Source organism: Liolophura sinensis, chromosome 12 (assembly GCF_032854445.1).
Source record: "Liolophura sinensis isolate JHLJ2023 chromosome 12, CUHK_Ljap_v2, whole genome shotgun sequence".
Classification (NCBI taxonomy): Eukaryota; Metazoa; Mollusca; class Polyplacophora; order Chitonida; family Chitonidae; genus Liolophura; species Liolophura sinensis.
Window position 1 is genome coordinate 2,192,641 of NC_088306.1, and position 14,665 is coordinate 2,207,305.

Here is a 14,665-nt window from a genome sequence, read left to right on the forward strand (position 1 = left end):
CTGTACATTGTTGCATACAACCACAGTAGTTGACAAGCAACTGGACACACATAAAGCATTTTACTGACTCTCTACTGTCCTGTATACTACATACATTATTACACCTTAGATGACAGATTAGCTATCGATGGTGTTTTCAGCCAATCACAGGCTTTAATTCCAAAGTACTTATTGATGAAGAAAACATCTTCATATGAAGACAGTAGGGGCGGAGCCAAAGAACCGTGCGGTGAGTGAACAGACATTGATTGACAGGTCACCGACCATGTGACATAACAACGGCTGTTGGGTTGACACACTGACAGACCAGAGACAGGAAGAGAGGGCGTGGCTTTGCATGAAATAGCTTCGCTCCGCCCCCGTCATAATCGTGAAGACTTTTCATAATGACCTCTATCCTATACATGAACGATGAATGTACCATAAATAGCCAACAGCCTGAGGATGGGCGTGGGTTTCCCCAGGCTCTACCCGGTTTCCTCTCATCATTATGCTGGTCATCGTCGTATAAGTGAAATGGTCCTGGCCCCCGGGGTTAAACACCAATCAAATAAATAAACAATAAATAACAGGGGTCTAAGGATGGCACCATGTGGCACACCTGCCTCTGAATTAGTGGGCCTAAGCCCGGTGTTACCACTTACCCAGAATACAAGCCATTGGGGCCTTCCTCACGTAATATGCGGGAGAGGGCATGGGTCATTCCTCGATACTTCAGCTCCGTCAGCCGGGTATCGATGGTCTGCCCCTGAATCTGGAGGCGAGTTTTTGTTGTATCGATTGGAAATGTACCTGTGTAATCAAACACTTTAGTTTACAACACGTTAAACGTCCAGATAGATTTATACCTGATATACAGGAGAAGTCCATGTATTCATATCTAATGTACACATGCACACAGACAGGCCACAGGCTTTAAGCTAGATTGTTTGTGTCTTATAATGACAGCGCATCCTGACCTCCTATTCAGCCCTAAACTGTATCTCGGAAGGTCTGGCAGCAACCTGCGAATGGTCATGGTTCTCTATGGGGCTCTGCCTGGTTTCATCTCACCACAATGATAGCTGTCAGTGCATAATTGAAATAGTCTTGAGTACAGTGTAAAAGACCAATGAAATAAATGAATGTTGTATAATGACATAATTTTCAGAACAGTACATACCGTTTCAAGAAATATAGTGATTAATACATGTAAATGCAGACCTTACATTTTTGCCTTTCAGGAGATTAGGAGTTTGACTTGCACCCCTGGATCCCCCCACCCATCTGGACTCTTAATGATGTCTGTTCTGTGGTGTAGGTAGGATACTGTGTGGCATATACACAACACATCACCATTATCACCAAGCATGCATTTTGTTTTAGGACTGCGAACATGTGAAAGTGTGATGGTACATGTACATATGTATACTTAACAATCCAATTCAGCTGATTTCTGACATTATTTATATAACCAAGGGATGCTATAAATATAGATATTAAAGATAGAACGCCTGAAATTTGAAGGCCGGGGGCCTTTCTCCTCAGTCGGTTAGCGCGCTAGAGCAGCGTAATGACCCAGGAGTCTCTCACCAATGCGGTCGCTGTGAGTTCAATTCCAGCTCATGCTGGCTTCCTTTCCGGCCATACGTGCGAATGGACGTGGGTTTCCCCCAGGCTCTGCCCAGTTTCCTCCACCATAATGCTGGCCGCCGTCGTGTAAGTGATATATTCTTGAGTACATCATAAACACCAATCAAATAAATAATAAAAATAAATAAATTGAAGGCCTGTACATGCAGGTTTGATTATACATGTACCAGTATTTACATGTGATAGGGAAACACATGTACCAGTATTTCACCATACACTCACTTTACATAGCAGATGTGATACACTGTTTTGACAAGATGATTTACTTTTTCATTTACCTTTAGTGGTGTTTTACATGTTTTATAGAAACAGAAGACTTTTATCTGAGACTGCCTACTGGGGCTTATTAGCTTTCTACACAGGTGTTCTGGACATCTACATGTACATGCATGTACCTATCAAAAGACAAGAGAATTACATGTGTGTGTACTCTAGTTATTTGCTTGGGGTTTAAAATAATCAATATTATTTCAACAGATTAGCAACACATCTCCCACAGCAGGCTGCAGGTCACAGTGCCAATGCCTGCATCTGTACATGTACATGTACACATACATGCTGATGGGCTGGCTGGCTGGCTGGCTGGCTGGCTGCCCACAGCTCAGCTTCATAAGTTTTTAATAGGCAGGGGGGTGCCTCAGTGTCTGAGATGCCCTATTCTGATGCCGTAACATTAACATGGGAGACATGGAAATGAGACAGCCTGATTTCAAATTCTGGCTGAATCTACATGCATGCCTGACTTGTACATGAAATTCTCTCTGTATATGGGTATCACTGGTATATGCGCCCAAAGAAAGAAAGATATGCACGGAAAAATGTTAACAAAAAGACTTCAATCAAACTGGAATGTTTATTTTTTTTAAATGAAATCGATCCTGAAATGCTTCAAGGGTTTATTTATGCCGCAATTCTGCTTATGTTGCCCTTAACAGACACTACAGACACTATATGTACACGAGCCTTGTAAAAATAACATGGGACTAGAGGGTCTTGCATATGGGTGCCCAAACTTTTATCCCAGTCCCTAACAGGGGACTACAGGGTCTTGGATATAGGTGCCTAACTTTCATCCCAGTCCCTAACAGGGGACTAGACGGTCTCACATATGGGTGCCCAACTTTCATTCCAGTCCCTCACAGGGGACTAGAGGGTCTTACATGTGGGTGCCCAAACTTTCATCCCAGTCCCTAACAGGGGACTACACGGTCTTGGATATAGGTGCCCAACTTTCATCCCAGTCCCTAACAGGGGACTACAGAGTCTTGGATATAGGTGCCCAACTTTCATCCCAGTCCCCTTACAGGGGACTAGACGGTCTTACATATGGGTGCCCAAACTTTCATCCCAGTCCCTCACAGGGGACTAGAGGGTCTTACATATGGGTGCCCAAACTTTCATCCCAGTCCCTCACAGGGGACTAGACGGTCTTACATATGGGTGCCCAACTTTCATTCCAGTCCCTCACAGGGGACTAGAGGGTCTTACATATGGGTGCCCAAACTTTCATCCCAGTCCCTAACAGGGGACTACAGGGTCTTGGATATAGGTGCCCAAACTTTCATCCCAATCCCTGCCAATTACATGTACAGTGTAATACCAACATGAAGTCTACAGGTTTTTAGTTGTCCCAAAGTGACAAGAGCAGGAAAATTATGGTTATTACAAAACATGCTATAAAATGCATGTGAGAGTTACATGTACATGTAACGATATACAAGACCTATACTGATTTGAGGTCTAAGGTACACAAAAGTACACTATATGGTGTATTTATATCTCACTCTACACGTGTGTATTCAGCCTGAAGTGACACTGAGCACAGGTAAGAGCATTATGTGAGCCTACATGTACCTACAATGTAAAGGGGTTGAAGTCTTAAACATTTTGTACCTGTGTCATGTGACAGGTATATTTTCTTTCCACCTGTCCAAATTTTGCCCACCCACACAGACACATTTAAAAAATTGAGGGGCAAAGCATAATGCTTCCATTCCACAAGTACTAACCAGCACATAGAAACACTGAGTTTTAAGACGAGTTTTGATACGTGCTGAATTTTTGGACCAAATGTATTTCAGGAATGTCCATGAATCACACAAAATGGAAAAATTTTGTTTTCACTCATCACTAAGAAAAATTACCATTCTGGAACAGGTGAACACCGTATTGTTTTTGACTCCTGAAAAAAAAGAGGAACTGATGACAGAAACTCACCACATTCTGCTGCCACAGACGCCAAGCCCCCATAAATAAACGGGCGCCAATCGTTCATTCTATTCAACCTGCGGAGTCGATGTTTTCAGCGTGCGTTTACAACAAGGCTGCCCTAGGTATGAGGGGTTGAACACCTCTGCCTGTATGCAAGGGTTTGTCTACAAAATGTAAAACAGCTTATAATGCATGACTGTACATGTATCTCAATGTATATTGGCAAATATCACATGCAGTACCTGACCTAAAATTTCATTCAGGCCTAAGTTGCTTACTTTGACAGATTTTGATCATTCTATTGATCTTAGAATGACGTTTTTGAAGTTAATTCAAAGAGGTTTTATGACATTTATTTAGCCTTAAAAACACCAGAAATTTTAGGTCATTTACCAGGTACACACTGGTACACATATGGCCGTTAATTTATCTGGATACGGGCTTGGCCAAAAACAACAACAATACCAGCACAAAAAAGAAATTCCAAGAACATATTATTTACATACAGGCTAATATATAGAGTATTTAGACCAGCGCAAACAGACACAGTGACAGCCTACTGGACAATCAGATTCCCGCATGCAGGCATACATATATATGTACACAGAGATTATCATACGAGTGTGTGGTCTGCAGTGATGTATCAAAATGAGTAGTCTAAGGTTGGCCTGTCGCATAATCCAAACCGTCTGTCTCAATATAAGCAAAATGTGAACTGCCTGGAGCATAATAAGCTTCTTAGTATCCATCTCCACCAACGGTTTCCAGCTTTTGCTTCACTAAGCGACATGACAGTGCTTGTAATGTCGTTCATCAGCACAGTGATGCTGGCCTGTTATTAAAGACACGGCTCATTTTGGGGGAAATCATAGACAATTAACTGGGCAGTTCAAGAGCATACAATCGTCGAATTACTGTACCCTATACATGTAAGTCTAGATCAAAGGAATAGGCTTAAATTTCATCTGAAATAGTGAGATGTTTTATTTATTTATTCGTTTGGTGTTTTATGCCGGAAAATTTCACTTATATGACTGTGGCCAGCATTATGGTGGGAGAAAACTGGGCAGAGCCCGGGGGGACACCCACGGCCATCCACAGGTTGCTGACGAAACAGTGCATTGTCATTAATGATCTAAAGCACTTTAATGGCATGGAAACTATAGATGATGATGGTTTAAATAGCTTCACATCACATGAAGAGCGTATCTTGGGCTACAATTTGGTGAAAAGAACACATTAAATACGGGCTATTAAAATTACATTACAACTAAAATTACAATTTTAGAATAAACATAGATAACTCAGAATTACCAGCCCGGCATAAACAAGAATACATAAAAATTCAAAGCGCTTAATGAGGCCATACAAATCAACACTTGTAGTAAGCTAATAAAAACTTCCACGCACTTCATGTCTTTTTCCAACTTCATGTACCTGTAACATCAAATTCTACAAGGATTCGTCCACTTGATGGTTTCTAGAGAAGCAGATGTTCAAGTTTTTTCAAACAGCTGCAATTTGCAGTTTTCTAGAAAAACGACAAAATCCACTGTTAGAAAAGAATAACAACAAATATTCTGAGCAAAGAACAAATGGTTTCCAGCATTCAGCTTAGAAGCCGAGGAAACACAACGAAACTTGCCCTCTGGCATGGCTGGGTGGTAAGAATTTAGAAGTTCTATGAATTTCGCCAAGGGCGCTGTCTTCAATCTCACCATCCCATTTATCATGGACTTGGGAACATGGGTAAGAAGCCATAAGTCTACTTCAACAACAACACCCACATGTACATAATACAAGCACCTAGATCTACACGGTGGCAGAATTTTTATTTTGCCATTTCCTTGAATGCACAATTTATTTATAAAATGTATAATATCTTAGATAATGTTTAAACACGAGTGCTTTGATTTTACAGGGTGTCCTGCTTTCATCCCTCCATATCCATATCAATGGGCATGCCAAAGTTGCACAACAGGTCAGTGTGCTATAACAGGTCAGTGTGCCCCGAGATACACCGAGTTTACCTAAGTGTATACAATGTATCTTTATCCCTAGTGACAATTGTCCCTATGTAAGCTCACCTACCACACATGCTCACAAGTGCCTGTGTTAGACGTTCTGCTGTTGTTTTCATGTAATCAGTTCAACGTACCTGTGGCTGAACCAATAGCACACCTTGTGCCTTCAGAATACATCATGTTTACATGTCTGTGCAGCTCATTCTATTTGCAGGTACCCATATCTTGTTTCAATGAGCAGTAACCACACTCCTTGTCTACATGTATCTATGCTGTTTAGGTGTTTACATGTATTTATTACCTCCACCAAAGAAGAGCTAGGTTTTTGCCTGCATTCATTTACTTGCCTGTCTGTGTACAAATCAATGGAAAAAGTTTATGTACTGATTTTGGTGGACTTTTGTGTTCAGCCTTGTGCCAAGCACAAACACGGTGCATTGATTTGTTAGGTGTTGCAGATTTTGATTTCCCTTCAGTAATTCTTTCAACAATTCTTCAATTTTGCCAGATATATGGATGTGTATGTAGGACACAAATTAGCGGAGTGAGCGAGTGAGTGCTTGGGGTTTAACGTTGTACTTAACAATTTTTCATTCATACAGTATGACGACGAAGGTATACCTAGTACAAATTAGTGGAAAATCATCATGCAGTTGTCAGGGCAGCAGTGCTATACGTGTATGCAGTGTGGGGATTTGTACATTTAGCTGGGGGAGGGGGGGGGGTGATTGTTAATTGATTTATTTATTTACTTGATCGATGTTTTACGTTGTACTCAAGAATATTTCACATATACGACGGTGGCCAGCAATATGGTGGGAGGAAAACGGGCAGAGCCCTGGGAAAAAACACGATCCTCCACAGGTTGCTGGCAGGCCTTTGCACACACGGCTGGAGAGGATGACTGTTTAGATTGCATTACCTATTCATGTACCGATACGATTAGGGTTTAATGTATGCTCTCTTCTTTAGAATAGATGCATCACACATGTACACATGTGTATGGACATGTACATAAATGTCTATACACATGCATATGTACATAAACGTCTATACACATGTACATAAATGTCTATATACATACACATGTACATAAATGTCTATTAACATCACAGCCGCAGTTTATTTCTAGCATAACATGACAAAGCTACACTGACTCCAAAACAACAACAATCTACACATGTGTATAGTTACATGTAGATAAATATTTAAAATCTGTTATCAGATTGTTTACATGTAACTACAGCACCCGTACATCTCAAATATAATCAAGTATATGTATACATCACCAACATGTACCTGGTAGGCCCTTTAGTAAACTTAGTGAGAAGTAAAAATGAGCAGGCTTGACAACTGACAAAAGTACAAATTCATATAGCATGTGTGAGATGGCATTTATAACTATTCCACATGTACATACATGTGATTATCAAGTGAATGTTTCATGTACCAAACAAACACTTGTACCAAACAAACACACACGTACACATACAATATTACACTTGTACCAAGCAAACACACACGTACACATACAATATTACACTTGTACCAAGCAAACACACACGTACACATACAATATTACACTTGTACCAAGCAAACACACACGTACACATACAATATTACACTTGTACCAAGCAAACACACACGTACACATACAATATTACACTTGTACCAAGCAAACACACACGTACACATACAATATTATACTTGCACCAAACAAACACACACATACATGTTCAATATTACACTTGCACCAAACAAACACACACATACATGTTCAATATTACACTTGCACCAAACAAACATACACATACAATATTACACTTGCACTAAACACTTGCACCAAACAAACGTACACGTATAATATTACACTTGTAAGGCAACACTAGAAAATCCACGAATTTTTCAATAAAATAATGTGATAAAAAAAATGGAAAAATTCACCTTTCTTCTATGATCTTCCTGTTTTTTAAGGTTTTCTAGTCATATAAATATGTATTTAACAAGAACAACTGCTGGCACGCCTTTCCCACAAGTTACATGTAGGCGATTTTTCAGTTATATCAGTAACAATGAACCAAAAAAAAATTTTTCATCCTACCTGTAGTGTAAAAAAATAAATAAGAGAAATTAGTGTGGCTTAACTATGAATTAAAGACTACTTCCAGGGCACATCTATGGCTAAGTTGACACACCAAATTTCTAACATTATTATTACCATAAAGCCACAGTGCATGAGTGTAATATGATCACAGATGTGACACCAAGCCAAAATCCTTCATTATGTACGACAATTACATAACTCTACACTGAGCATGTATATTATGAAATACATGTATGTGTACAAAAGCTCATTTATTTATTTATCTGATTGGTGCTTTACTTCGTACTCAAAAATATTTCACTTATATGCTGGCGGCCATCATTACGGTGGGAGGAAACAGGGGACAAAAGCTGCTGTGAAACATTGCATAGTTATTTATTTATTTTATTGGTATTTTACGCCGTACTCAAGAATATTTCACTTATATGACGGCGGCCAGCATTGGGGAAAAAAACGGGCAGAGCCTTGGGGAAACCCATGACCATCCACAGGTTGCTGTCAGACCTTCCCACGTACGGTCGGAGAGGAAGCCAGCATAAGCTGGACTTGAATTCACAGCGACCACATCAGTGAGAGGCTATTGAATAGCTATATTTCATATACAAGCACATGGATGAATAATAAAAGAACATCATGTTAAAGATACATGACCTTATAAAAATTTCAAAACCACATGTAACGCGCTTATTTCTCCATTTTCAAGGTTCTTCAAGTACATGTAGGTAAGTTTCAGTACCAAGGATAATATTTTATGACCTTTTAGTATTTGTCTCTAAAAATGCAATTTTGGAAAAAAAAAATCAAGGTTATTTAGGATTCTTTGATATGAATCTTAATTTTTAACTATTAAAGGTGAAAAAAAACACTAAAGTGGAGCATGTACATGTATCAGATGAAAGACCATTAAAAACAGTTTGTTTTTTTTTTACAATTTTTTGTAAAATTTAACCTAGTAAAATGCATTTGAATATTTTATTCCATGGTGGCTTTTTCTGATCAAAATGGGATCAGTAACATCCCAAATGTTTTTGCTACTTAACACACATTAAACTGCTACATTTCTACATTCAAAATGCATACACACATAGATCAATGTATGCAAATCAATGAATTATTTCATTCAAAAAGTACAGATGTGACGTACATGTAACTGATACCGTCTGGGTCCACAACAGACCACTGTTGTAACCCAGAACAATAGGTTACAATGCGAATGGGAGTTTTTCCACATAGAATCTGATCTTTTAACAAAATTTTACTCCCAGAAAATCCAACTATTCTGCTGATTTTTACTCATGTGTTTCATCTGATATACACTTCATTTTAGAGTGGTCTTTCTGCTTTAAGCTGTGACAGATCCAACACTATTTGCAAACACAAATAAAAACAAATACATTTGCATACATATATAAACATGAAACTTTACATATACACATGTACATGTACACACATATCGCTTTCTCTTTCAGTTCCTCTTCCGGATTAAAGTTTGTTTGCATATCCGTAACTCTACAAACACATCCTGGTGAAGTTTGACTCTCACTCAACAGCTATGCCTCACCCAGAACACTTTTGACTCTCTACAGTTAAGAGTTGTTTATGGCCTTTGACAACTGATCGGTCTCCTCTGTTGAGTCGACCATAAATACATGTCATTTCTTTACAGGAAAACCATTCATGAATGCAGGTGTTTTGAATGCTCATCTGAACGTACAAACATTGGGAAGTATATCTGCAAACCATGCGTGAATTTTGAGATCAGTTCTGTGCTAGACAAATTTTTGGTGTATCTGACATACATACATACATACATACATACATACATGTACATACGTACGCTTGGTACATATATCATGTGGAGAGTATAGTACATAATGGAATGAGTATGAAGCTAAATGTGAGATATGCAGTTCTTCAAACCTGCAGTATGCTACCTCACACCCACGCCTAGTGCATTCCTGAGACAAATTCTAGGGTGGTAACAAACATACACCTGCTCAAAGACGCAGGCCAGGATACCAAACTAGTCTACATCTGTACTCTAATATATCAGGAATGGATACAGGGTCTTATTGTCTCTATCAGACAGGCTCTTCTAAAGAATCAAACGGGTAAACATTTAAAAAAAATCAAATGTTTGTGTTATTAAATTATAAAATTAAGAAGCAACAAGGTTTATATTGTTCATATTCATGAATTTTAGGATTTCCTGCTAGATGTCAGCGATGTACATTTCATAATATGCACAGAAATGGCTTAGAATGCATGTCCAAGCTAACACAAAATCTGGGGTCTCAGACTCCAGCTATTTTGGTTCATTTTAGTTCACTGTGCTGGACAAAAATTTTTCCAGAAATTTTTAAGGACAAAATTCCTGAATCCAATGCTGTGTAAGGTACGTTTACATCATACAGTTTCAAAGTTCATAGGTTTAGTCCGGAGTGTTTGTCCTTATTAAGACATACATGTATAATCTGAAATAAATGAGCAAAAAATCGGGTAGTTCAATTGTGACCAAGTCATTAACACACAAGTTTCAATCACTAGGTCTTATGAAGTGGGGGTTCAAAACCACCCCAGGCCAGGGAATTCCTGGAATCCTCCTGCATATACTCATTGACTTTGCATGTATATTATTCAAACAGTAAATCATAAACTATTCAAAGTCACAGGTGACTCCCCAGGTACAAGCAGATAAAGCTACAGGTAGAACCTACATATACACAAAACTGTTTTAGTTTTTTTTTTTTTTTGATTGGTGTTTTACACCGTACTCAAGAATATTTTACTTATACAACAGCGGCCAGCATTATGGTGGGTGGAAACCGGGCACAGCCCAGGGGAAACCCACAACCATCCGCAGGTTGCTGGCAGACCTTCCCACTCCGTTTTAGTTTAAGCGTGTTAACAGCATCTACCTTACATGACCTTAAATTTCCTCCATGACTTGGTGCTCATTTTTCCAGATTCTGAGAGTTCTGCTGTTTTCAGAAATGTGCTTTGAGAGGTGTTTGGAAGGTACATGTAGGCTGATATTCAACTGAGAAAATTCAAAGCATAGCACCAGATCTAGTGACATTTATTTGCCTTCAAAAATGCGCTTTTGTGGTCAAATTTTTAGGTCATTTAGGGTATTAGAGACAAGGAAGTACAGAACAGGCATACCTGTAACCTTGTTAGGGCATGTTCAACAGTGTCTCACATAATATAGGGGTGCTTATGTAAACATAATGTACAAGTGCAGTGTCTGTCCATTGCAGTAGTATTACAAAAATCTATCTCTTACTATAAAAATGGTAATATTACATGCACATGTACCCTAATTCTTCTAATTTTTGTAACACCTCGTCTGCTCTTTTTATCCAACATACATGTAATCGTAATTTGTAGCAGAAATATATAGTTCCGTTTTTTTTTTTTTTTCCACATGGTTAGTCCATCTAATGAACCACTTGCTCATATTCTTACCTTTCTCACAAAACAGGAAGGGAAATGTAATTCTTTCCTTTCAGCACTACCAATATCTGTCCTACAAATTAGAAGAAATAGGGTAAAATGAGAACTGGATGAAGAAATATCATCATGTATCATGATGAGGAAATAGAATCTGTCATAGTATAAAGCTAGCAAATATAATTACAAATGTAGATCTACAGCATAGAGAGTAAACTCAGATCAGTGACGACAGTGTGATAGACATACAACATAGAGAGTAAAACCAGAGAAGAGACAACAGTGTGATAGACATACAGTATAGAGAGTAAACTCAGATCAGCGATGACAGTGTGATAGACATACAACATAGAGAGTAAAACCAGAGAAGAGACAACAGTGTGATAGACATACAGTATAGAGAGTAAACCGAGATCAGTGACGACAGTGTGATAGACCTACAGCATAGAGGGTAAAACCAGAGCAGCAACAACAGTGTGATAGACGTACAGCATAGAGAGTAAGACCAGAGCAGCGATGAGAGTGTGGTAGACGCACAGCATAGAGAGTAAACCCTGAGCAGTGACGACAGTGTGATAGCTGGAAAATGGTCACGTAACCGGTGAATCACATAGGCACCTTGCCAGTTTACCTCAGTTTGGGTCTTATTCTAACACTAACTGTTTTGTGTAAATGCTTAGATAGATACATTTACAGTTACCTCAATAGTCTGTTCATCATCACCTATAATACATGGTCAACATCACTGATAAAAATGGTGCAGTGTACATTCATGCACATGTTTTAATTTTATCTCTCACGGAGGACTGAGATAAGAAATGCGGAAAATTTTCAGAGAGCCAGCACCGACTGACCTAGTAGTGTAGTACACTGTCACAGCAAGAATTTACAATGCAGCACCAGTGTGCCTGTGTCAAAGATGTGTTTTATAGCACAAGCACTGGGCTAACCTACATGTACATGGTCAGTGGGTCTGATCCAGAGGCCCAGATGTCAATAAACTCACATCATGGAGGTTAGGCAGATGTCCTACAGCTACCCCTGGGGCCAGCCTAAAGACCAGATTGACAAAGTAGAGGATCTTATTTATGGATGACTGACCACTCAGTATTTTACATGTTAACGCCACTAGTACGCAACAGACCCCACTCTAGTGTCGTCTTTACACTAGGTCATTCCAGTCCTCAGGCCGGCCCTTACTCCTGAATGAACTGAATGATAACAAAGACATCATGAAACTTTCCATCACACATTTTGCACATTTGAGGATATGAGTTCATGATGCCATGTGTTCCACTTGACTGACAGTTAATGGAACAGTATGGTACTCCATACACAAATGTACACAAGGTGGTACACACATGTATACGTAACATTATGTTACATACAGTAAGTCATGACTGTTTGACTCCCTTACATGTGGCCCACTCTCACACTCATGCTCTACATATAGAAGGTCATTTGGGAGTTCAAATCTCAAACAAACCCAGTGGGATTTTTTGTCACAATATTGTGTTTTGAAATACAAGAGTTTCAAGTTGTAATGTGACACCGTTGCTTTACAGCACAGTGGGGCAAATCCCTGCATTTTAACATGGGCAGTTATATATAATATACATAAAGAAACTTACCCACAAATTACCGGCTTACTTTGCATTCAATAAAATAAATGTTTCAGGTTATAAAATTTATTGATTATGAATAGTATTAATTACTGAATGTACTGACCCATATTTGCATTGATTTGCCCCACCGTGGTTGTAAAGCAACAATGTCTATAATATGCCACAAAGGAACTTCTCTATAATGCTGTAACAATGTCGCCATCCAAATATTGGGTTTATTTTATTTACTTATCGGATTGGTGTTACCATACACCATACTCAAGCATATTTTCACTACTACGACTGTGACAAGCCTTACGGAGACTGAGCAGAGCCTGGTGGGGTGGGGGGTACCCCACGTTCCGCAGGTTGCTGGCAGACCTTCTCACACTAGACTAGAGAAGAAGGCAACATGAACTGGACTTGAACTCAGAGTGACCGCACTGGTGAGAGGCTGCTAGTCAATGCTCCACGCTGGCAAGCAAACCACCTGGGTCACAGATGCCCTCTGGATATAAAGCCTCACTTATATGTAATGGCAGCTTCATAAACACATAGCCTTTTTGAGGGTTTGATCACAGATCTAGTATTCTGTACACTGAGGCTTACATTAAAATTACCCTTTTAGCAAAAATGATAACATTGAGTGAGTGCAGATGAACTAAGTCTCCAGTGCACTTGTAGTAAAGTGAAAATGGGCGCAATCTGCGTCCAGTAAAGCCAAACCATGAAACAATGTCAAGCATGACACACGCGCAAAGTTTACATAACAGACGCAACAATACACTGACAACATATGTATCAAAATACTCACCTGTTTATCTCAAAATAATCTACCTCAGCGAGTGGACTGTTAATGGTATCAGAAATATTGGAAGAAGGCCCAAATGTCCAAGTTTATGTGGTAACATGTACAGCCCACGTGTGACTAACTCTCTAATCGCAGTTTACCACGTGAAGCATTTTCCCCTCACCAAGTCTTGACAGACAAAAGCGTAATTTCGCTCTCATCGATCATGCGGAACACTTGACTTCTCCCTGTGCTCCATTACGAGAATAGTTTCAGTCCAAGAAAAAACTTGACGAAAAAAGCTGCCCACAAAATGTTACAACACGTTATGGTGTAAGTCCAGAATGGGTGTTAAGTTCTTCGCCAGTCTGGCCGGCTAATACTAAACAGATTTGGGGAATATTCCTGGCCTCAATGTTGTGTCGCACGTATCAAGGTCAAGTGGGATAAAATGCAGACACCCGCTAATCGAAGACCATGAATAAGAAAACACAGAACTGTTGCTGGACCGCAGCCAAATTTTCCTTGTCAAAAGAATTTGCCATACACAGCATTTCTCTCATAAACATTTGCAAGCCGAAAGGCGCATTTCGCGTCCCATGTGAGCCCCTTACACCAACCCGAACGGACAAAGTTGTCTCCCGTTCGAGCGGATGGTCATTAGAGTAGCCTCCCTTGTTTCCAGTTCAAAATATCTTTGCTTTCCCACTACAGCATTGGCCAGCCTTTCCAAAACTTACCAAAAATATTGTCCTCAAAATATTATCATTCATGATGCTGTAAACGAAACAGGTCTACATAAATGAATGTATTTATGTATGCATATGTTTTTAGCTTGTGCAATATT

The 14,665-nt window shown here is 39.4% G+C and overlaps 1 protein-coding gene across 1 annotated transcript in view; it reads right to left on the reverse strand.

Annotated features, from left to right (window-relative positions):
- Nucleotides 1-14,409, reverse strand: part of LOC135478995 (kidney mitochondrial carrier protein 1-like) — a 30,129-nt gene extending 15,720 nt beyond the window's left edge. Inside the window, 4 exon segments of the mRNA XM_064758694.1 lie at nt 645-792; nt 3,850-4,007; nt 11,440-11,500; nt 13,843-14,409. Of these exon segments, the coding sequence (XP_064614764.1) occupies nt 645-792; nt 3,850-3,907 (206 nt within the window). The 5' untranslated portion in view covers nt 3,908-4,007; nt 11,440-11,500; nt 13,843-14,409.
- Nucleotides 14,410-14,665: the final 256 nt, after the last annotated feature.